The sequence below is a fragment of the Salarias fasciatus genome, chromosome 15, assembly GCF_902148845.1.
Source record: "Salarias fasciatus chromosome 15, fSalaFa1.1, whole genome shotgun sequence".
Lineage (NCBI taxonomy): Eukaryota > Metazoa > Chordata > Actinopteri > Blenniiformes > Blenniidae > Salarias > Salarias fasciatus.
This window is the reverse complement of record NC_043759.1, coordinates 17,801,946-17,826,609: the sequence shown is the minus strand read 5'-3', so window position 1 is coordinate 17,826,609 and position 24,664 is coordinate 17,801,946. Positions and strand designations below refer to the sequence as shown.

Genomic DNA, 24,664 nt, shown 5'->3' with positions numbered 1-24,664 from the left:
CTCTAAGCAGCTGCTAACATCTGGGTCAGAGCAGCATTTGGTCAGAATTTGCTTCACCAGAGACCGATCCCAACCGCGAAGCAGTCAAATCAGACGTCCCTTGATCGTGTTCGGTTTTATTATTAATTCAGTAAACAGAGAAAACAAGGTAAAAACAAACGTACCGATAACATTGCATTTCCCTTTAATGTATTCATGTTCCGCAGCCCGCCCCTCCGGGCCGTGCCGATCCGCACAACGCCTTCCAAACATTCATGTAACATACTATGTACTGGACGTGTTGGCTGAAAAAACACACACACACCAACACACGAGTGTGTTTTCAGCTCCAATTTAGTCAAACGATAGCTTAAAATAATGCAAACCGTCAGCAACATCTGATTCTTCCTTTATAAATCCCCTATATCGTTCACTGTCTGATGGTTTTATCTCCCATGTCATATTTATGCATTTTAAAGTCATGTTTGCCTCATGTGTAAAAACTACAGTCATGGTTTAAAGCAGGTCCACTCGACTCCGGGCTCCTGCTGGAGCGGAAAGACCTAAAACGTGCAGGAGGTCGGCCCTCGAGGCCGAGCAGCTCCGGTTTGAAGGTTAAAAATCCCACATGGAGCCAGAGGGCTGTGAAATAAAAACACTGCGACTGAAATAAAACCAGACATTAAATAAAAGATATGGTCGATAATGTTTCGCCGTACAGATCCCAAACATTTCCCCAGCAGGCCGTTAGCCGTTTGGGAGTTTTGTGTATCAGACAATCATTCAGGCACTCAAACGATCCGTGGACACACGGATCACATGGAACCCTCGGGGGGGCTTCTTCTTCATGTAAAGAGTCAAAACTGCAGAATTCCTTTCTGAACCATTTCAAGCATTAAAAAAAAAAAAAGACAAACAAAAAAAAAACAATGAAATAAACATAGAACACATGAAAAGACCAAATAGCACCACAGAAAACGTGGCCTTATTTCCCAGTTTGGTGGAACTTCACCCAGTTACACCTTCTGCACCGCCGGCTGCCCCGCCCGCCGGCCCGACTTGACGCGGCTGCGCGCGTACACCCGTAAGAAAAGTGCCAGGAAAACCACGGCGACGCCGAAGCCGCCCACCACGCTGATGGCGTGGCCGTAGAGGAAACACGACAGGAGGATGGCGATGGCCTGCCGCAGCGTCATGATGATGGTGAAGACGGCGGCGCCGAACTGGTTGATGGTGTAGAAGATGAAGAGCTGGCCGAACGCCGAGCACACCGACAGCAGCACGGCGTGGAAGGCGAACTCGGAGTGGCGCGTCATGAACGCCAGCGAGTCGAAGAAGGCGCCCTGCTCCAGCAGCGAGCCCACGGTGAACAGGCAGGAGAACAGGTTGACCCCGAACATCATCTGCACCGACGACATCTTGTACTTGAAGAGGTTGTCCTGCCAGTTGGAGGTGAAGCTGTCGAAGACGATGTAGCCCACGAGGATGACCACGCCGCTGAAGGTGGTGACGGTGGACGGGTGCTTGTTGGCGGTGCTGGTGAGGAGGAACATGCTGACGCCCACCGAGATGAGCGCGGCGGTGAGGTACTCCCAGTACTCGTAGCTCTTCCGGGACACGATCTTCCCCATGAGCATGACGGGGATGACCTTGGAGGCCTTGGCCAGCACCTGGGTGGGGAAGCTGATGTACTTGAGCGCCTCGTACTGGCACCAGCTGCTCATGATGTTGGAGAGCGAGGCGAAGGAGTATTTGTACATGGGCACGCCGTGGCGGAGCTGCTTGAACATGACGCACCACAGGCCCGACACGGTCAGGGCCAGGATGCGGTTCATGAAGACCAAGAACTGCGAGTCCTTGAATCGCTCTCCCTGCTCGTCTGGGGATTTGGCGCCGTACGAACGGGTCATCACCCGCTCCTGCAGGACCCCCCACGTCAGGTACGACGCCTGAGAACAAAAAAAAAGTCAGTGACTTTTCAGTTTTCTTAAAGAAATGTGCAAATTAAAAATATTTTGCAAAGCTGTGGTTAAAGACGCGCCGCATCACGTTTAATTGCTGCCACTTTAGTGCATCAAGAGTCATTGTAATCACCACTTCGTTCTTAGTTCACCTCTTCTGAACTGTCAGGGTTTTACTGTTTATTGGATAATTAAAAACAACTCGGCTTTTATTGTGTTTGTTCGTCGTAAAAACTCACCAGTCTGTGTCTCATTTCCAGTTTTTGTTCAATGATCAGTACCGACGTTATCGAATGAATGAATGTTGATTTTCCACCATGTTGTTTCATTTGTGTTGTTTTGAGCTAAAAATGTTGTTTTTCTCCCCTTTAATAGCTTCAATTACTTCAACACTCTGTACAATTCAACATTAAATAAATTGCATTTTATATAATAAATCTCACACTGAGCCTGACCAGAGCATACCCCCCCCCCCCCATGTTAGAAGTACAAGAGACCAACTTCAGCCAAGTTCACGTAAAAATGACTCATTTTACTCAACAGAGAAACTCCGTCCTGAATCAGCAGGAACCGATGTTATCTGAGACGGCTGCTGGGGGCGAACGGTTACAGAAAAAAACCTAGATTTTTTCATTCATACATGTTGTTAAACTACGTCATCCAAGTTAAAGCCACAGTAACTCCACACGGTCTAAAAGAAGCACTGAAACCAGATCGCGATCCTTAACGGCTTGTTTTTCCAACAAACTGGTGTTTCATCAACCACAGTTACTCATAAGATTCTGATTATGGAGCGAGTGTTTGTTCCTGGCTGGATGACCCACCTGCAGTCCGGCAGTGCAGATGATTAGCTTGACGGCTTGTTTAACCGATGAGCCCGACTCCCCGTCGAGCCTGGTTGTAACAGACGCTTCGTCCAGCTGACTGGTCTTGGCCTCGTTGCCAAACACGCAGGTCTTTATGAGCGGATAGCAGATCCCGCTACCTGAATGAAACCAACACACCCAAAACACATCGTGACGCTTTTTCTGTCGCCGCTGGGACGCACTCGAAAACGAGATGCCAGTGTGAGACGCGCACCGACCTGTTTCTAGGTAATTGGTACGTTTGAAGTAAGAGATGAGGAGGTAGCCGGGGATGATGATGGTGGAGTATCCCAGAATGTTGACGAAGAATCGGAAGAGCCAGACATCGTACCAGCTGTCCAGTGAGAGGCTCTCCGCCGCCACGGTGGGAGCAAGCAGAAGTAACACGAGTGCATGGCAAACCCTAGAGAGTGAAACAGCGCAGCGCGTCAAAAACAAACCATCGCTTTAAATACAATAATGTAGTCGCACATTCTGTTTTAGCCTGGTGTAATAAAACACCAATCAACCAGCAGGAAGGAGTCTGACAGGCTTGAAATCGGTCCTGCAGCAGAAGAAAACAGCTGCAAACATAAAGTCAATGAAGAATTTTTGCGGTGCACATGAAGAAACAGCATGATGTGAACCAGAATACATCCACAGAGGACCTGTACTCCGTCTTCTGTCGTGCTCTAATAGGAAAAAAATAGGAGCTTTTCCAGGTATTGCCAGAAAAGAGTACCAGTGTGTTTATTTATGGGTTTGCTGACAGGTTTCAAATGAGTATTTAGGAAAGAAAAAAGATATGTGCATATGGTTTGTACGCAATCATTATTCAAAATGAAAGGACACATTTTGAGAACCAGACTGGTACAGGATGTCATAATGGAGACATGAACCCAAAGCATCAGTCATCACAACGTCAGGTTTAGACGCATGTCATCGTCTGATGAATGCCTCAGACAGAATAATGCGTCATTGTCACAAAGCTCAAACTGGTTTCTTCAACATGCCGATAAGATCACTGTACTTAACTAGATTCCAGTCACCTCCCCATTCAATCAGAACACAGCTGAAGCATGAGACAATAAATATCAGGAGCTACATCAAGCTATCAAGTCAATCTGGAGAAAAATCAGATCAATCTTTCTATAAGTGAGTGTATGAGTGAAAGTCGTATCGTGATCGTGGTTGTCTACTTCATTTTCCATTGGATCAGGAGCACATGGCCTAGATCTGCACAAGTCTTTTCTGTCTGTCAGTAACACAGATTTTTGTGGAGAGTTTGCACCATCAACCACAAAGCACACCTGGGATTATATCACTGTCCTCCATCAGGGCTTGAAATACCAAAGGCGTGCAATTATAAAGAAATCCATAACCCATCCAACCAGTCATAATCCTACGAGACACTGATATCTCTGACACACCTGTGGCCCAGGGTTGCTGTGTAAAGGTGTGCTTCTTGCAGTCGTGGCAGTGAGATGGATCCTGTTTAACCAGAGGGAGAGCGAGAGAGAGAGAGAGAGAGAGAGGCAGGGCCTCCTCCCAGGGGGGCCTGCGAGCCGGAGCAACACAGAGCCTCTTTGTGTGCGACTCGGCTGTGGCCCGGTCAGCCAATAGCCCACTGCAGCGGGACCTGGGCTCCGAACAAGAAGCTTATTACATGGAGGAATTCACTGCACTGGACGGGCGGCCAACCCACAGGCTGCCGTACCAGAGAGCGAGAGAGTGCAACGGCCAGAATTCACCTGAGAGGAAAACGAACTCCTCTAAACAAGACGTTCACATGATGGATCAAAGCAGCCAATTATGGAAGTGTTGCAGGAAGAGCTCAGGATGATTTAATGTTGCAACAGGGAACACACCATTACAGAGTGAAACACAAGCACATAAATACTCTGACAACAATATTACGCAACATGTTTTCATATCATGAAAATATTACTTATTACACTAAAATAAATGACATACAAGGTGGTCAAACTCTGCAGCTATTTAAAGTTCACTGTCTTGCTTTAAAAAATGGAGTTGCAAAGATGAGGGTCTTGAACCTCAAAACTTATTGGAAAACAATCCGCTCAAAAAAAAAATTCTTTGCATTTAAAAACAAGACAGTAACAGCACTGACATAAAGCAGGATGACAGCTGAGGGTGTGTTTCTGCGACTTCTTTTGTCTTTTAATGACTTCACATGCCATCCTTAAATATTTTGCTCATACCATATTTCAGTACACCTTAAACACACATTTAAACTCCTTACATTTACTCTGCGCTCCTCTTTCACAAATACCACACTTCCAACAACAAACGATCACTTGCTTTAAGCTTTTATCACTTGTTTCTTGCTATATATCACTGTAAACGCACTTCCCTTCTAGGATTGTGAGAAAGTACATTACTATACGTATGGACGAATTCATCTATTTGTTTCAGCCTCTTGGCCAGCAAGTCATTGTAAATAAGAACTGGTTGTTAATAGACCTACCTGGTAAAATAAAGAAATATATCAACCACTCAAACAGGTCTATTGTGTACATCTACTTTGACACACCTTAAGTTAAACTTAAATCGGGTGATGTCTGATTACAGTGGTTAATGGTTAATAAAAAAAAAGTACAGTTAGATGCTAAACCCATCCATTTGTTCGTTTTCCTTTCCAGACTTGGTTAACATGTGTAAAATGTTATCAGACCTCCCAGCTCAGTGTGAAACCTGTCAGCTCAGATTTTGCTTCTCAGAAGACGTTTTTTTTTTTTTTTTTTTTTTACCTCCATGAAAAAGTCTTCATCTTCCCTCACGGCACGGCCGAGCCCCGGCGCGGCGACTCCCGTCCACACAGTCAGACGTGCCCGCGGCGAGCCGGCCCGAGGCCGCGGCGGCTCCACCACTGGAGGCTCCTCGGCAGGCGGGGGTACGGTGCTCCGGGAAGGCGGCCGCCGCCTTCAGGTCCGGGACGTCTCAGACTGCTCTCCTCCACGGCAAAACTGGTCGGAGGGACCGGAACCGCAGCACGGGAAGCCGGAGAACGGGAGACGGGAGGCGGCTGACAGCGACACTCGCTCCCCCTGCTGGCGCGGAGGAGGAACTGCAATGTTCTCAGCTCCATATTATAATTTTTAATATTTCAAAAGAAAATAACAATGATTACAATTTGCTGTTAAAATAGCATAGCAAAAGTAAAAACTAAATGATGGATTTTCATGCAAAGAAAAAATAAAAATACAACCAAAAATTCATAGGTTTCTGTTCAGATTTCACTGCAAATAAAGAAACAAATAACACAAGACAGGCTTTATCTTACATTGGTTTCACAGCAGCCTCAATTTTTAGGTTTCTTTACCTCACATTTGTCGTAACCCAGATGATGAATGTGGAACTTTTCAGTTCCTGTGAAACTCAGCCGCTGTTTGGGGGAAGATCAGAGTCAGAGCTGCTCCAATCTGTGATCCCTCTGTGAGTGTGACAGGGCCGCCCACAAGGCGTCAAAGTACTCTATGTAAAATGCTTGTTAATTTAAATATATTGACAGTTCTTTGAATAACAGTCTTTCTGTTTAATTTGCATGTTCTGTCTGCTTGTGGTTTTACCCACTCATGTGATATTCATCTGTGGCCTTAAATTGCCCATAAGTGTGAATTTGTGTGATTCTGTACTTTCTGACTTGTTGACATGGATACATGTTCAAATAATGGCCCGAACAGCAGACATCACACTCACGTCATGACTCTGGTACAGGAAATTCACAAAACTGGGAACTCAAAATATTACTAGTTGGAAAAATTCCCACTTTCAAGGTAGAAGCATTCATATCAAAACAGGAAGCTGCAAACATATTTTTAGAAATGAACCTCTTTGTTTTTGGGTGGGCGGGGGGGGGGCTCGTATGCACTCTCACCTCATAAAGTTCAGGTAATTTTAGTGGAACACTGAAAAGGTTGCTTTATTACACACAGTAATAGAAATACAAAGGGAAATAAAAAAAAAACATGCTTTGTTTGAACGTATCTTCACAATGACAGGATAAAAAGCCAAAAAGTCAGTTTGAAAAACAATCTGTGGATGAATTATTAAAAAAAAAAAAAAAAAAGTTATTGCCCAAAATGAAGCAAATCCATTCATGAATCACTTCCTTACCAAATATCCAACTCAGGATTGACGGCACTGGAGCAGATCTCAGCTGAGTACAGGTGAAGGCCGCATGCACAGCTCACCAGTCCGTCACAGGGCAAAGAGAAGCAGACAATCCCGTTCACACACATATAAAACAAACATAGTAATAAACAGAAGTCAGGAATCAGATGTCCAGTACAGTTATAATTCAACTTGTGTGAATTAAAAAACGTCATTCGTTTAAAGTTCGGATGTTCATTAAAAGTACAGAATTGAGTTTTTCACAAAACTCATTGTGCCGTAATTCAGTGCTGCTCACGTATCTTTGAAATGAGGTCTGTCTCCTTTTCAAAAGGCAGGTATGAGCTACAGAACTCGAATCCTTTCCCATCACCGCTGTCTGCCTCGGGGCAACACTATTACGACCTACTAGATGTCTCACAAATAACTTCAGAGTTTCCCAGGTCACAGCTGAATGGGGAAGTGCAGTTTGTTTTGGAACTCTTTGTTCTAGCTGATAACCAGGGATCTGTCTGAGAGCTGCCTGCACCAGAATCCGCGTTTGCACATGAATGTTTTCCTAAAGCGTTTCGCAAAACTGTTCAAAGGGAGAGTCATTTTCTAACAGCCAAAGAGATCGAGTTTTTCTGGCCGATTCTGCGCTCCACTCAGCTTCATGTTCCTGCGGGAGCACAGAGCAAACCTGTTCGGCTCCGAGGGCGTGTTTATAAAAGAAAGATCAAGTTGAGTGGAAATTCCAGGTGTCCAACGGTCACTCAACGAGAGGAGCCAACCAAAAAAAAAAAAAAAAAAACGATACACCTCGACAACAGGAAGCAGAGAAAAGAGCTCTGTCATCAGATATCATTCCCGTCACATGTGGAGGATCATAAAAATCCCCACAGAGTTTTACCGAACATGCCCAGTGTCTAAATACATAAAGAAAGCTGTGTTTCCACACAGCATCCCACCTCGACAGTCACGCAGGATGTCGTGCATATCTGGAATAGCTCCTGCGAAAACTCTGAGGGAAGCTGTCTGCTAACAGCAGATCAAACCTGTGGCGTCCGGGTGTGTGCAGACATCAAGTCAGTTAAAATCTCCTTGTTAAAAACACAAAAACAACCCCACAAGAATCATGAGTTTTCGTCATTTTATTACAAAATAAATGAACTGCTCATATTTACTAGACAGGCCAGTGTAATTATGGACAAGAGAACAATAAGTTTGCAGCAGATGAAGGCAAAGATGAGATAAATAGAGACAAACCGTGACACAACGTAAAGCAGCAATCTTAAAACTCAAAGAGAAGAAGCTTCATTTTTGGGTTATATATTACATTTCTGCCTGTGCTCATCTGCAAAAAAAAGAAAAAAAAGAAGGGCTTCAACAATCTTTTTCTAGGTTTCAGATTTTTCTCCGTCTCTGGTCACATTTGTCAAAAAGTCTTGCTACAACATGACAATTTAAGGCCCAAATTTAAAAAAAGATGAAAAATAAAAATCATAAAATCTCCAAAGCAGTAAAAGTTTGAGAAACGATGGAGGTTACATTTCAAGCCACTGGAACAGGATTAATATGTTAAAGAGGTAGAATTTTCTTAATGGAAACTTGCTGATGCTGTTGGCGCTCACAGTGAGGCGGGTTTGTGGCCGAGTCCGACCCTCCAGATGCACGGGAAGAAAAATACACATAGATAGCAAAAATAATTCCTCTGATAGATTTCCTTTCATATCAGTGTTCAGTGAATGAGAATTACTCTTTTTTTCTGAGGGAAGTAGGATTTATGTGGTGCGCGTACAGTATTGTCTACGTATTAGAGTATACTACAGATAGACGACTATTTAATGAAAAATCAGCTTGAATAAAGCTTTTTTTTTTTTTTTTTTTTTTTTTTAATCGATGGCTTCAGGAAACGGTGCAGCTCAATACCTCACGCTAACCACCGACCGACCAGAGATCTGGATGTCGTCGAAGGGAAAAAGAGCCAGAATCTGAAAGACAGATGAAAAAAAGGATCATTGAGGCGAAGAGGGAAAAAAAACACTTAAAAAAACGTTTTATTTGAAAAACCTTTAAAGATATTTTCACTATTTAAAGTAGTTTTAGTCTCTTCACAAGACAATCGCCCGGGCCAGCGCCTCTCGGTCAACAATAAAAGCTCACATCGTCGTTGCCGTCCGCCAGATCCAGCGCCGTCTCGTCCTCCATGTTCCGCAGCATCGTGTCGGCGCCAGACTGGCAGAGGAGGTTGGCGATGGGCGCGTCCTGCCGCCCCACCGCCAGGTGCAGCGGCGTGCAGCCGTTGAACATGGCGGCGTCCACGTTGGCGCCCCTGCTCAGCAGCAGCTTCACCAAGGCGATGTCGCGCAGCTCCACGGCGAAGTGGAGCGCCGTTTTCCCGCTGGTTCCCTCCTGTCGGGGGGGGGGGGGGAAGTTGGTACGTTTAAATGCTGCACGACAAGAGGCGGATACCGAAAGGAAAAGCTGGAGATTGTAAAGTTTGACTCAGTTACGCAAAAAACGAGAACAATTAGAGGAATAACGATTCGGTACTGTGGATGTGACGCACGGCGTTATGTTCAGCCGGTGATTTAAATCAAGGGGAATGTCTGGGCCGGTTTTGGGACTGACCGCCATGTTCCCTTCCATCAATAGAAAGTTAAGAGCAGCTGGCGAGCCGAGCCCTAATCATATCTCAGATCTAATTATGTCTCCCTGAATCTTGCAGGAAGCGCTGAGCTCAGCTCATATCACTGTCAGCGTTGCACAAGTGCAACAGCTTTGATGACCAGAGCGCAGCGTGAGGCCAGACACGAGCAGGACTACAGATATTCAGAGTACTGGTTCAGACCGAGTCATTTCAGAATGAAACACTGAAAGACACAAAACAGGAGATGCTCTCAAGTGAGGAGCCACAGACTCACCTGGATATTTAGGTCCGCCTCCTTTTTCATGAGGAGCTTCATAACTTGATGTTGCCTGTTGAGGGCAGCCAAGTGAAGGCAGGCCAGACCTGCAAGCACACTTCATTTCAGAAATACAAACTACTACAGGTCACATCTGCTTTTTGACGAGGAAAAAGGGTAATTCCCAATTCTTTTCTGGATTAACCTCAAAATCGCCAGTCAAACTGACCAGGAAGAGTCCACTGCATCGATAGTCTCTCCTCACCTCTCCAGTTCTGGGTCTCCAGGACCGGCACGAGCTCGCCGGGGGAGACGTCTCTGGTCATCTCGGTGGCGCAGTCCGTCTGGCCGTGCTGGCAGGCCACGTGCAGCGCCGTGTTCCCGTCCTGGTCCTGCAGCTCCAGGCTGACCCCCTTCTTCACCAGGCCCCTGACCACGTCCGTCAGGTTCAGGTAGGTGGCCAGGTGTAGAGGACTCTGGAGACCACAGAGGAAGACACGCTGGGATGCAGTTCAAAGCTAAAATAGTTCACTGGGCTTCAAAGTGTGGGGCCAGTGAAGATTGAGGGGCAGCCTTCACATTCTTTGACTATTTAGAACATAAAAACAATTCAAAACAACGCAATCGATTGAAGTTTTGTGCAATATCCTCACGTGCTATTTCTACAACATCACTGTTCGAAGCTTACTTTGTGAAATATTCCAATTCTGCACATAATGCTGCTTTAACTGCGGCGTTGGACGATACGGACGATGCTGCCTTGACCACCTCCACATCAGCGACTTATATCTGGATCTGTTATCACACTCCCACCTTCTGCTCTTTTGCCCACCTAACTGCCCCTCGGGGCTAAATAAAGCATTTCCTGGTTCTGATGTGGCGACCTGATTAACACCTCAGGATTGTGAAAGCTGCATGAAAAAATCCGGTGATAATTTTAGCCTTTCTGAAGAATTTTTCTCAAACTATACATGTTGTTTAGGTAACCGTTATACTGGAAAACTGATTTTTATTACCTATACATAGCATCTAGTTGCGTCTTTGACCAAGAGTATATAACACTGAACTGTCGGTTATACATATAAATGAAGAGAGTGATAAAGAGCTATTTCAGAAGAGGAAGTGACTGTTGGATCTTTGATCTAAAACCGGCAGTGAGGCTGCACTCATCCATCCTGTTCAGTCTTTTACGCTTCTGTATCACCTTTGAGCAGGGGCTGGTGGTGACGCCAGCTGACTGAGGGTGACAGCAGGGTGAAACGTGGCCACCAGGTCAAATAAAAAGATCCAATCTCTTTCACACCGATGGGCTGATAAGCTATGTGTTCTGCAATCGTACAAAAAAGCAGCCGTGCAAACATAGAGGAAAAAGGAAAAAAGAAAAGAAAAGAAAAGAAAAGCCGTATTTGTGCATTTATGAGGGGGATTTTCTTCAACTTGAAGCTTTTGCTGGTGTCTAAATGTAAAGTCTCAAAATGACTACTGAGAGGAAATTAGGCAACAAAAAAAATGAGTCAGTGCAAGGCTAAGTGCTGATTCTTCATTTCACACATTTCCTTCTGTCATATCTGTTAGTTTTCTCTTCACTTCAGGTTAAAAGAAAAAAATCTCTGCTCTGACTTTCTGAAAAGCGCTGGAACGAATCCTCCACCCACATCCACACAAGGATCCACTGCACAGCTCCCTGTGGTTCTATTTCTACATGAGGTAGAGGAGGGGAGTTTCCATGCAAAGTCCCTTATGAGCTAACACTGTAGCCACCCACAGTGACGCCCCTGTGAGAGGCCCGACTGCAAATAAAGAGGAACAGCAGTTCTCTAGAAGAACACAGATATAAATAATGCCGCGGAATAATGAGGAAGTGCTTTTCAATTACAAAAATTCCAGCAGAAGCTGCAAAAACCGAAAAAAAAAAAATAAAAAAAAATCCTGCTGCACTCACCTGGTATAGATTGTTTTGGATGTCGAGCACTTCTTTTGGGAATAGCTGTATCAACTCCTGAGCGAAGGACGTTTCTTCATGGATGATTGCTAAGTGCAGGATTCTACAGGACAGCAAAGGAAAATTAACGTTCTCATTCTGAAAGCCCGGTTTTGCTCACGCTGAGCAATCAATACCCCTCCCAAAAAAAAAAAAAAAAAAAAGTGGAACATTTAGCTTGTTGACAGAAACCGAGCATTTCAGCAAAATGTTGCATCACAGGTTTCCTCAGTATTCAACTCGAAGTCTCACATCAAGTAGGCTGAATGGCAAGACTGAGTGGCTGGAATATTGAGCAATCCAAACGCAGCAGTGCAGCAGGTTGCTACTGGATACCCAAAGGGAAAAAAAAAAAAAAAATCACCTAAAACTGTGAAAACAAAAAACACACAAACCTCAAAACCAGAGCGGGAAGTTGTAGCAAACAAATATGTGCACAAAGCAGGAAATGGAACAGAGCTTTGGTGCTTAATTTAGACAAGTCAACAAAGCTCTGATATGGCAAATGATTTCAAAAGATAAAGGTTCGTGTGTAAGCTGATCGATTTGCATGCCGTTGTGTGCAAATTGTAGGCAGAATTTATATTCTAAGAGGCTGGAACTGATGCTACAAGAGAGCGATTGCAGCTGCACGCGTTTAACTGTGAAAGTTGAGTTGTGAGTGGTTCTTCTTTCATGTAAATGTCATGTAACCAAAGATCGGACGTCAACCGTCTGCTGCACAGACAGCGGGGAATGAAAAGTTTCCACAAAATGTAGCAGCGCGCACATAGAGGTTCAACTTTCACCTCCATGCATTCACTGCTCATTTTAATGTGCAGTGCTACTAGACAATAAAAACAGTGCCTGGGGTCTGTTGTCAGTGATTAGAAGAAGACGGCTTGTTCAAAAAATACATTTCATTCATTTAATGGCTAAAAAATGAGTATCTAATGAAACCAAACAGACTCACTACAAAAGACCTCATATCTGCTTAAAAGGAAAAGGTTTTAAATGTTCAATTGAATCACTTACGGTTGTGTAATTCAGAGTTTTACAATCTTAACACTGAAAATTGTTAATTTATTAATAAAGAATAAAAGTCTTGAAGTGTGTGTTCGGGCCATGTCAGTCCCGTAAAATTTGCCTCAAAACTAATTTCAAACGTGGTAAAATGGCTTTTGAAGAAGACACTCACTGCTGAAGAACTGTACACTGTTCTCCAACAAAAAAAAAAAAAAAGCCAAAAAGTGACCACTTCCAAGAAGGGATTTTCTACTTCATCTGCAATTCGGTTCTGGAAAATAGAGCCGGATCTTTTGCACTATGAATGAAATTAAAGAAGTGAGGCACAAACTTAATTCCAACCAACAGCATAAAACTACATAACTTCACCCTTAAGATTTCTTGATAGCGGTTACATAATCTATTTTCGCGGCAGCATGTCATAGCTGGATGATTGGAATATCTGCAGGCAAACATATCTGCACAGATCGTCAACACTGCGTGCAAATGTCTCAGAGAGACTTCCTGGTTTGAGTAAGACTTGAATGAATATGAACTAAAAAAAAAAAAAAAAAAAAAATCCCACAGGGGAAAATGTGCTACTTAGACCGACAGCAAAAACTCAGAGTGATGTGTTTCAGGTGTGAGAACGAAAGCATGTGGCCCTGACAAACAAATGAAATGGAAACGCAAAGAGGTCAGAGACGCGACGACACTTCTGCAAGCACTATGACTGCGCAGGTCGTCGGCGAAGGCCACGGGGCTCATCGACGAGTCGTGAAAACGCAGCGATGACACAGCCATCTCTGTATGAGTGGGTCAACCGAGGTCTTGCAGGGGCTGATGGGGCGACGTGTGAAGCATGAGGCGCTTCGAATACGCTCTGAGTCAAACTGGGAAAAGAAGAGCAGCAAAAAGTCCACTAAGCCACAACTGTTGTCTTTTTAAAAAAAAACAAGTCTGCAAGAAAAAAAAGGGAGGAAGATGAAGAGAGAAGATGGTGGATTGTGGGAATTAAAACATGCACACACTGTCCTATCCTGATCAACGAGTTTCTTAGATCAAAAGTGGTGCTGCTACCTCACAGCATGTGCTTTGTCTGAGCTGCAGGGGGAAGTCCAGGCCTATCTGTTTCACTTCTGTTTTCTGAGAGGCGCCTCACAGGAGCCCATCCACTTTCATGACATGGACAAAGTTCATGATATGTAATATAAAAAAAAAAAAACAGCAACTCTGCAGTATCACACTATGCTATAAAATCCCCTTCAAAACCAGTATCACGGGAAAACGATGTCTCACATTCTGTGAGATTTATAGACTCCATAAACATTTACGGGTGTATTAAGTACTCAAGTTGGACAGAAAAGTAATGGACAGCTGTGTGACGGACTGCCTTTAAATGAGTTAGGACCATTTTACATGCAAAACGCCACTGTTTCAATTCATATGAACTATCATGGGGAAAAAAACATTTTCTACACTAATTAGCAGGATGAGCATCAGCGTTCTTCAAGTAACAGATGTGCTGAATCAAAGTTAAGTATGACCACCCAGGAGAAGTCGCTCAAACTTCAGAGCTTGGATGTGAGTGTAGACAGGAACCTACGTGTCTCCCTCCTCTGTGATAGTCCTCAGTAAGTCCTCCTGCTCAGAGAGTTCACAGGTCTGAGGCTGCTCCTGGACGGCCTCTGCGCCGGAGAGCGTGAAGGACTGCACGATCTCCGACAGGCTCTCCACTATGGACGAGGAGCCGTACGCCGAGTCCAGGCGCTCCTCCCCGGCCGTGGAGAACTTGTCCCGGGGTGCGGGGAACTCGTCGCGGGGCTCCTCGGACTTCACTATGGAGCGGTACGACTCGATGCCCGAGTCGGTGCGGTTCTCCTCCAGCAGGTCATCTTTGCTGCAGCCGTCGCTCGCCATGGCGGCCTCTGTCTCACCTCTTCTCGGTCTCAGTCTCTCTGTCCTTCCCGGAGGACTCAGCGGCTCGCTGCGGGGGTCGTCGCCGCTCGGTGCTCGGCGGTGCGAGCGGGGGGCAGCCTGCTGCGGACACCGGAGGAAACCACCAGGAAGGAGCCGCCGCCGCGTCTCATGCCACTTCCACGCCGAAGACCCGAGAGCCGCGCGGCGTTCCGCTTTCCACGCAACTTCACGCGCGTTCAAAACATGGCAGCGGCGGCGGTTAAAAGGCAGACGAGCCGAGCCGAGCGAGGCGAGTCCGGTAACAGCACGAGCTCCGGGCGGAGGGCATATGAGCAATGAAAGGCGATAAGGGGGAAGAGCTGTTTTTGTCACGCGGGGGAATCCCCAGTGCGCGTGACTATACGTACACAAACACGGCCGCGCGTGCACAAAACTCAAGCGCGCGGTGACGGTGACGCGCTCAGAGGAAACTCAAGAGGGCTTTTTCAAGTTAAAGGTCTAAAGTAGAGACTAGAATATTAGTACTATTTTACTCCCTAATAAATAAATAAGTAGAAATATCACTTTGCACTGGACCTTTTCAGTTTTCTGGTTGAAGCAGTGACTTGTTGAAAATGTTTATAGAAAGCATTTTGGTTCAAGATTTTGTTATTTCTTTGGGAATTCAAAACTTTGAAGTATCCCCCTATAAGTAAATGAATCATAGGTTGTAAGGTATATTTTACATTTATGTTTAAATTTGGTAGAGATTCAGTGTCGCAGGCACACCATCTCAGTATTTCAGCTGACTCATTTTACAGTTTTTTTAATATTAATCACTGGATTATTTACTGTGAACACCTTTATCAATTCATTTTCTGCTAAGGCTGTTGTTGTTAGTATCACTTTTATCATTATATTCTGAATTTCTTTCCAGTGAGAGGTGTAGGATGAGGTACATAGAACAGTGATCTTACCTGTGCTGTACAGTAATATTTTTGCATGGATTGGGAAGGAGATCCAAACCCTTGCTGTTATGTAAAGTGATATATTTGATCCAGGGCTTTCTTTCCCCACTACACAGATGTCATCTAAGATATCATGTATGTACTGTCTAGAGCTTCAAATGTCCCAGTAAATAATTTATGAAAACCAAATCTTGGAACACTTTATATGAAAAAGACCTTCTCATAGAGTCAAAGGTCTTTTCAGCATCTAATAATGGTTATTTGTGTTTGTATTAGTGTGATCTAACTAAATATATATCATGTTCTCCAGACAGACTGATGAAACCAGTAGATAAGAGCTGTTAAAATATTTTTGATTCTTCTCATACCACAGATGTGCAGTGAATGTGAACTGTCACAGTGTACTTTATCTTCTCCATCTTTTTTGTTAAAACAATATTGATCACATGGAGTTGGAATTTATTTTCTCTCTTGGAAGCTTTTTAAAATGTTGGGGTTAGCTGTTTTCTCATATTTTCATACCATTCCAAAGTGACAGGCAAGTCCCCGAGCACAGACGGGTTCACTTAGGAAGCATAGTTCACGTAGTTCACACTGAGTATAGGGATATGCCTACACTGAGAGTTGCTCCTTAAACCAAGACATCGGACTTTGGTCAAACCTTGACCAGTGGTCGAATCTCTCGGACCATTGAAGATCTTCACTTTCCCGCATCATTTAACAAGCATACCATTATAACACCAGTATGGATGTTACCCAAATGGATTGGCAACCAGGATCAGGAACCAGAACGATCTGATGAGAAGTTAGCTCCGGGAACGCTCCGAGAACTGAATCACTCTGTGTTGTGACCTCCAAACTGGGAGAGTGGCTTCAGCAGATTCCTGGTAAAACATGGGAGACGTCTGTCCAGAAGACCGCAGCCCTCGGAATAGCTCAGATACTGTACATAACCCTGAACTTCCAGGAAGCCCGTAGCTGACTCAAACTTTAAAGCTGGAGAAGATATTAGATATGCATGATTCATATATGAAAATGAACAAATAATCAAGTGTTTTTAGAGTTTTACATAGTACAGACAGAGCCATATGCATTGGTTCAATATGCACAACAGCTGATAACATTACATGGTAGTCTTATTCAAACAACTATTTTTGCAGTTAAAGTATCATATCTTACTTGTAAATTTAAAAACCCATACTTCCCTTTGGCACACTGCCTATTTTCAGCAGCAACAGCCTGTGAGTTTTATTTTTAAGGGCAGCACCGGAAGACTCGTCCCTCCAGCTGTAAATGGTAGCAGCAAGAAACAACACACACAATATTATTCATGGACTTAAGCCCTTTTTCTGAGAAGCAGCAAAACCTGAGCTTGGTTTATAAAAGGCATGCACATTTCCAGCTAAGTTTAAAGATGTAGCCACACTGTCAGTTTGCAATTTCACATATGATATTACACATTTGTACAATACCTTAACTTATAGTTCAATAATTAGCCTGGATAGTCATTGTTCCCGGCCTCAAGTCAACAAGAAACAATACAACTTGTGCACTGAACTTAAAACTGTAACCCCAAGGAATTCCGAAGTATTGTGTGTTGTTTCTTCCCAACTTTATTTGAAAGTGCTTGTTGTGGTTTGGCCTTTAGAGGGCTCACTTCCACAGCAGCTGATCTGCTCTCTGACAACCACATTCATCATATATGCAGGCTTTAAAACCCAACTGGCTGTCAGAGGCTGTCAGGGAAAAGCGCTCACTGCTGCCACGAGCTGCCATCTGTTTTCATCATCTGCTCTTATGTTTACTTATTCCACTTTATGCCAGCAGTCAAGTCCAATGTCCACATTGTGGGCTGTGATACACAAAGGCTGGTGTGTGTGTGTGTGTGTGTGTGTGTGTGTGTGTGTGTGTGTGTGTGTGTGTGTGTGTGTGTGTGTGTTCTTGTATTTCTATCCTTGTCGGGGCCAAATGTCCCCAGAAGGATAGCAAAACGTGGAACGACGTGCCTTGTGGGGACCTTTTTCCGGTCCTAAGTAGGAGAAACAGCATTTTCTTGGCCATGTTGTTGTTACTGAAAAAAGTAAAAGTGCAAAAACATTTCTTTCGGGTTAGGCTTTGTTGTGGTGTGGGTTAGGGTTAGGGTAAGGGTCAGGGTTAGGGGCCAGACATGAATGGGAGTCAATGGACGGTCCCCACAAGGATAGAAATACAAGACTGTGTGTGTGTGTGTGTGTGTGTGTGTGTGTGTGTGTGTGTGTGTGTGTGCCTGGATTTCAAAGGGAGGATTTCTTTTTGTGTGTAAAAACATGTGGTGTGTGAGGAAAAAAAATTAGGCCATTTTCTTTGATACACATTTAATCTTCTTAATGCCACATTTATTGGATTCCACATTGAAATTGTTCATCTAATCTCATGAGGAAGGCATGAGGAGGCTGAGTGTTAAAATAACACTATCAAACGAAAGCAGGGAAACACGGAGTCTGTAATTTAGCTGGAACTGAGAATGTGTGTGTGTGTGTGTGTGTGTGTGTGTGTGTGTGTGTGTGTTTAGGCTGTCTGCGAAGGAGTTTGAAAACCATATAGCCAAAATGTTGGTTTTTCTTGTGTGGGATTTCAGAACAATAACCACAATTCAGGATGGACTTCAACTTTTGTTAAGTGCAGGGAAGATCATTCAGATTTGTTTCTAAAAATAGCAGACTGTGATCAAGTTAAATGTGCAAAGCATGTCATCTTTCCAGTTCCCAGAGTAGGCTATATTCAAAGAGATAAGATATGAAGAATTAGGTCAGACCTCAAGTAAAGTAAGTAAAGCAGAAGCAAAATATCTCTGCAAGCACATCTTATGTCTGAAATAAGTACTTTTGATTCAGAATATTAAATCATTGAGGTTTACACTTTAAACTCAAACATTAAAATAACAATAACTGGCTCTGGAGATTGAACCCTGCTTCACTTGGAAAACAAACTGTGTGATTTCACCTCTTTGTTGAGTCTCTGGATCCCGTGTTCTGAAGTCATGCCAGATAGTTACTTAACAGTAAAATTCCCCGGGGTTTATTTGTGTTGTTTTAGCACTGGCGTGATGACAGGAGCAGTAACAACATGTGGGGAATAATAAGAAAACTTCAAACTGCTCTGGCCAGGCTACACAAAAACAACAATGACAGTTGAAAGGAGCTACAGCGTTCTCCGCATGCATACTATAGTTAGTTTTATTACATAAAAACAGTGCCCACTAATGGCCAAACAGGAAAACTACACAGTATTCAGAGTTTCTGTGGTTAAATGAATGGACATCTTCGAAACGTTGGCATTTAAACGAGAGGCTTTTGTGAACTGAAAACGCAAAAAAAGACGCTTTTGCAGTTGAAACATTGTCATGCGAATAGAGTCTAAATTAAATTGCCTGCAAGTGTAAATCAGATTAATTGTGCCTTGATCTGATCCTTAAACCTGAATTTGTAAAGACGGATGGATGGATGACAATATTTTTGATTTTTGTAAAACTTGATAACCAAGCTGTTTTCCAGTTTTCACCCCATCAGTTTATTTATACATTGATATACAATCAACATGCTTTCTTGGAAATCATCAATTTCTTGAACATTCTTGAGGCAAAGGTTGAGATTCCATATGTTAAATTCTAGCATAAAGTATTAACCTCTGCATATAAATTGTGACAGGAGCAGGCTGGGTTGTAGACAGTGCACAGCTAATGGGATGCTGAGGTCGGGGTGGGGTGGGGTGGGGTGGGGATTTGGGGGTGTCCCTTTCTTTAGCAGCGCCCCTGTGCGTCATTTGCATAAAAACGCGCATGTGCGCAGGGAAATGTGTGTATGTTTATGTGTGTGTGCGTGTGTGTGGTTGTTATTTACAGCCTGGTGTCGAGCTGGCAGCTTCACACGTGCCGCTGTTCGTCGCCTTTGTCCCGGATCGCGGCTCCCGGGCTGCCATGGCCACGGTCTGTCTGCGGGGAGAGGAGCCGACCGCCGCCTTTGTCGTCTCCTAACATCACATCCCTCCTCCTCCTCTTCCTCCTCCTCCTCCTCCTCCTCCTCCAGTCTGTGCAGCTCTCTGTTCCGTGCGCCTCGCGGGGAGACAGGAATGACCGCGGCTGAGGTGGAGCGCACCTGAAGACCGGGTTCGGATGACGCGCCCTCGTGGCGGCTCCCCTCGCGCGCCCGGCGCGCTGCCTCCTTCTCTCGGATGATGCGCGCAGGGAGGATTCTCGGCGCGTCTGTCCATCGCCCCGCTCGGGAAACCCCCCAGTCCCATGCACCGGTGTTTGTGTCGTTACCACCATGTCCCCCGCGTCGGCTGCGACTGCCAGTGAGAGCAGCACCACCACGGTCCCGGAAGAGGAGCCCGACGCCCCCCGCGAGGAGGTGAGGACCCTCTGATGATCGTGGCACGCGCCACCGGCAGCAGGCTGTGATCATCACAGTTTGGAGATTAGGAATTTGCCTGGTGCGCGCACATGTTTCTACTCCAGATTTATTGGCCTAATAAGCACAAACACATGAACCTGTGACCAGGCGCGCGCCCGAGCTCGTGGACGAGGATGGATTTGCGCTCCTTTTTTTTGTGTCTACCCTCCAGGAAAGTGTTTTACAAAACGGGGATGGGAGAGCAAAAAAAAAAAAAAAAAAAGGGTCCCACACGGGATCTAGTCAGGCCACAGAGTGAAGAGGAGATCAAATAATAGTTTTTTTTTCTAATTCACCAAATACTCATCTCTAATGAAACACAGCCAGAGGCACAATATCTCAGCAATTTCAGACAAAGAAATCTGGCTCCAGACAGTGCCTGTCTGAAAAGGAGGGACGTGAAATCTTTAAATAAACATGAAAAGTCTGCTGAATTCCACATCCTTGCATTTGAAGCCCACAAATAAAACAGGCTCATTAGAGTGTCTTTAATTTTGGCTTCTAAGGATTCAGCTTGACTGCATGGTTAAATACTCCTCATGAGGCTTTTCTCTTATCTTTAAAGACACAGTGTAGACCTCAGCTACAAACACACATGCTGGATAAGTTACATATCCATTACACAAGAGGCTTTTTATATAACCTGGCTGTTCTTATTATGTCAAAAGAAAGTGTGTGTGAGTGTGAGAGGCATGAGTCCTGAAGACTTCCTTTACTTAGATGTTTTCATGCATTAGAGTATGGGGCAGAGCTTTATGAATAGGTTTATAAAAAAATACAAAAAAGATATATTGAATAAAATATGCAGCTATGTTGAATGTTGTTTCTGCAGTTTTGAGGCTTGAAGAGCTGTTCTGTTTTCTGGTTGATATAAATCAGTTAAATAAATACAAAAAATAGCTATAAAATGTCCAAAAAGATAGAGAGTGACCAGACCTTTTATTCAATTTTATTCTGGTTCTATTCAGAGTAATTTGTTACACATTTCTAAACCATTTCACAAAGCAAGAATACCCATTTCTCAAGTACATCTCCAGATACATTTTAAATTTCTCTCCTCATTTTTGTGCAGTGTGTCTCCTCCTTTTAATGATTAATGAGAAGTCATCTTCACGACCTGCTCGTCAGGTCACAGGAATGTTTTAGTCTAATGTATGAAGACGGTCAGCACCGCTGCGTCCGTGGTGGTTTGTCAGTTCCTTTCTTTTCTGCTGTCCACTGACTTAATGAGCGGCCCTCTTCCTGCTCTTTCTACAAACCTGCACGGTGTCACGTCCCTGTATGCAAAATTACTGAATGAACAAAAACAAGACTTGCTTTACTGTCGGAATTTAACGAGAGCTTGTGAAATGTAACGTGAGCGCCAAAGTATGTCATGTAGTATTGATTGGATTCATGGAGCACGCACAGGATGCTGCTGAGTAAATACCCTTCCTGGAGCAGGTTTATCTCACTGGTGAGTTCCAGTGTTAATCCCTTTACGCCCTGTGCGGCGCAGCCTTGGCGAGGGCCTCGGGGACCATGTGACCAAGGTGGGGAAGGTAATTATGCAGGAACAGCATCTATTATTTATGTTTTCCTGTCACTTGAAGAGGACGGAGCTGACATGTTGGGTTCAATACATCAATGCAGTGATGCTGCTGTGGTCGACGTTGATCTATGGACTCTCACATGTGCAGTATTAGCTGATAAAGGTCAGATGAACAGCTCTGCGTGGAGTATTCGGTGTTTATAAATGGCAGACCGTGTCCCACCGCCATGTTTATATGCAAATTGTTTTTAAATGGATTTTATTCAAATGCCCTCCCTCCAGGGGCTTTGAATCTCTGCCAGGTTGGTGTGTTGCTGACTGTGCCCGTACAGGGCGTGACGAGCTCTGGAGCTCTCGACGCGACCACTGGGGCTTCCTGTACCCCGAGGTGATAAAGGATGGCACTGGCGCTTTACTGCCAGAGACAAACGGCTGCTTTTTTCTGCCCAGCTTAGCATTTAAAGAAAAAAAAAATAGCCAGAATGGAGATGGGTAGAGGTTCGCCAGTGTCAAAAATTGACCCAAAAAATTGCAGTACAGTCAAAATGCTCCTCAAGTTTTAAGATCCCATTATCTTCAACGCTGGATGCCTGAGATCTTCAAGCTCCCAGGAGACCCTGCTTTAAGGACAGACGTGTTTTTGTATGAGGAGCCACTGCACGGAGCTCAGAATTGATCCCATAAATCATTGCCTGTGAACACAGCCCAGTGAGCAATAAACCGATGCAAGTTAACGCTACACCGTGGAAAGAAGATACGTGAAAACAGCTCCGTCCTCTAAGAGCCACAACTTACCTGAAATGGTCCGAGGCAAGAATGAAAACTGTTCTTTGGTCAGATGACTCAAAATTAGATTAAAAAATATATATTTTTGGCAAACCCCAAACATGTCATTTGTGCTGTTTTTGTTATTAGTTATTTATTGCATGAGGTTACATGTTGTCTTTGTGCCTGTCTGAATTTCATATCTTTTATTAATAGAAAACATGAAATGAAAACACAGGTAAAGATTGTTTAACCGCTCAAATATTCAGAACATGCTAATATTTTACATGGAATGATAAAATGTCAGACTGAAATCTTGCATGTGTTGTTCAATGTTTCAACTTTTGCTGGAACTGGGGTTGTGAATGCGCAGCCACCCAACAGTCGAACAAAATATTGCTCAGCTCTGAGCTCACAGCAACATGTTTTGTAAATTTGTACATATCTAATTGGGTTTTATCACTAAATTGGAGGGCGAATATTGTGATTATAAGAAGCACAGACCAAGACATGAGCAACCGGCTCGTGTCTCATGCATAAACTATGCAAAAGCACTTACAACGCAGAATATTTCCTTAAATATTTTATATGCGTGAGTCACTGCTTTTTAAGTCGGTTCTAACAAGGCATTTAGGTCATGGTTTTTTTTTTTCTTTTTAATTTAGTTTGTCTTTCTATCAGAAATATGTTTTTTTTACATAATTCTTCAAGGTCCTCGTTGTGTACAGAAATATTTATCCACATGAGTCGATTTGCACTAACTATGTTTCTTTCTCATGTGTTTTGCAGCAGCAGCCTCAGAAACAGTCTCTGGCCAAATCCTTGTGTCAGGAGACGCACTGGAAATGCCTGCTGCTGTCCCTGCTGATGTACGGCTGCGTGGGCGTGATGGCCTGGTGCCAGGTGACCAAGGTCACGCGCCTGTCCTTCGACAGCGCGTACAAGGGCAAGTCCATGATGTACCACGACAGCCCCTGCTCCAACGGCTACATCTACATCCCGCTGGCCTTCCTGGTCATGCTCTACGTGGTCTACCTGGTGGAGTGCTGGCACTGCCACACCCGCAACGAGCTGCAGCACAAGGTGGACCTGGACAGCGTGGCGGAGCGCGTCCAGCGCATGCAGCAGGCCACGCCCTGCATCTGGTGGAAGGCCATCAGCTACCACTACGTGCGGCGGACGCGGCAGGTGACGCGGTACCGCAACGGGGACGCCTACACCACCACGCAGGTTTACCACGAGAGGGTCAACACGCACGTGGCGGAGGCGGAGTTCGACTACGGGAACTGCGGCGTGAAGGACATCTCCAAGACCCTGCTGGGCCTGGAGGGCTTCCCCGTCACCCGGCTGAGGTTCACCAAGTGCTTTAGCTTCGCCAACGTGGAGTCGGAGAACTCCTACCTGACGCAGCGCGCCAGGTTCTTCACGGAAAACGAAGGCCTGGACGATTACATGGAGGCCCGAGAGGGGATGCACCTGAAGAATGTAGACTTCAAGGAGTACATGATTGCCTTTTCCGACCCCGGCCGGCTCCCCTGGTACGCCACCAACTCCGCCTTCTGGGCGGCGGCGGCTCTCACCTTCTCCTGGCCCCTGCGGGTGCTGACGGAGTACCGCACCGCCTGCGTGCACTACCACGTGGAGAAGCTGTTCGGCTTCGACTACGTGCCGGCGACGCCGTCCGAGGAGCGGCCGTACTGCAGACACATCCCGCGGGTCAACACCATCGACAGCACGGAGCTGGAGTGGCACATCCGCTCCAACCAGCAGCTGGTGCCCAGCTACTCGGAGGCGGTGCTCATGGACCTGGCCCAGCTCTCCGGGAGCTGCAACAGCTACTCGGTGTGCGGCGGCGGCTACCGGCAGAACTGCGAGCGCTGCCACCGCGCCATCAGCAGCTCGTCCATCTTCTCGCGCAGTGCCCTCAGCATCTGCAACCCGGGCAGCCCCCGCATCCCCTTCAGCGCCAGCCGCTTCTCGCTGGGCCGGCTGTACGGCTCGCAGCGCAGCTGCCTGTGGAGGAGCAGCGGCAGCCTGAGCGAGCGGCCCCGCGCCACCGAGAGCACCCGCTGCCTGTCGGGCCAGCAGGCCGGCGAGGAGAACCCCCCCGCCTACCAGGACGCCCTCTACTTCCCCGTCCTCATCGTGCACCGGAACGAAGGCTGCCTCAACCACGACCACCGCTCCCTCCACAGGAACGGCTCCTGTGTGGAGACTTCTCTATGACCCGGAGTGAAGAGCCACGTTGGAGCCGGGTCTGGACAACACAGAGCTCCAGGCCGGTCGTTTAAAGAGCCAT

General features: G+C 45.3%; 3 protein-coding genes across 4 annotated transcripts; 1 reads left to right on the top strand and 2 right to left on the bottom strand.

Annotated features, from left to right (window-relative positions):
- Nucleotides 1–99: 99 nt before the first annotated feature.
- Nucleotides 100–19,778, bottom strand: slc35b2 (solute carrier family 35 member B2). Of its 2 annotated transcripts, XM_030109893.1 has the most exons (4): nucleotides 5,557–5,812; nucleotides 3,025–3,209; nucleotides 2,765–2,925; nucleotides 100–1,928 (listed from the first exon to the last, which is right to left on the bottom strand). In XM_030109893.1, the coding sequence occupies exons 1-4, from the start codon at nucleotides 5,574–5,576 to the stop codon at nucleotides 996–998; spliced, it is 1,299 nt and encodes a 432-aa protein (XP_029965753.1). In that variant the 5' UTR covers nucleotides 5,577–5,812; the 3' UTR covers nucleotides 100–995. The 2 variants fall into 2 exon arrangements, with proteins under 2 accessions (XP_029965753.1, XP_029965754.1); XM_030109894.1 differs by lacking the exons at nucleotides 2,765–2,925; nucleotides 3,025–3,209; nucleotides 5,557–5,812 and adding an exon at nucleotides 19,773–19,778.
- Nucleotides 8,729–15,078, bottom strand: nfkbie (nuclear factor of kappa light polypeptide gene enhancer in B-cells inhibitor, epsilon). The gene is made up of 6 exons (XM_030109895.1): nucleotides 14,379–15,078; nucleotides 11,750–11,852; nucleotides 10,073–10,283; nucleotides 9,826–9,914; nucleotides 9,065–9,313; nucleotides 8,729–8,892 (listed from the first exon to the last, which is right to left on the bottom strand). Exons 1-6 carry the CDS (start codon nucleotides 14,690–14,692, stop codon nucleotides 8,824–8,826), a joined length of 1,035 nt encoding a protein of 344 aa, XP_029965755.1. The 5' UTR covers nucleotides 14,693–15,078; the 3' UTR covers nucleotides 8,729–8,823.
- Nucleotides 19,779–19,921: 143 nt separating the features above from the next.
- Nucleotides 19,922–24,592, top strand: tmem151ba (transmembrane protein 151Ba). The gene is made up of 2 exons (XM_030109892.1): nucleotides 19,922–20,027; nucleotides 23,155–24,592. The coding sequence occupies exons 1-2, from the start codon at nucleotides 19,944–19,946 to the stop codon at nucleotides 24,589–24,591; spliced, it is 1,521 nt and encodes a 506-aa protein (XP_029965752.1). The 5' UTR covers nucleotides 19,922–19,943; the 3' UTR covers nucleotide 24,592.
- The last annotated feature ends 72 nt before the right edge of the window (nucleotides 24,593–24,664 follow it).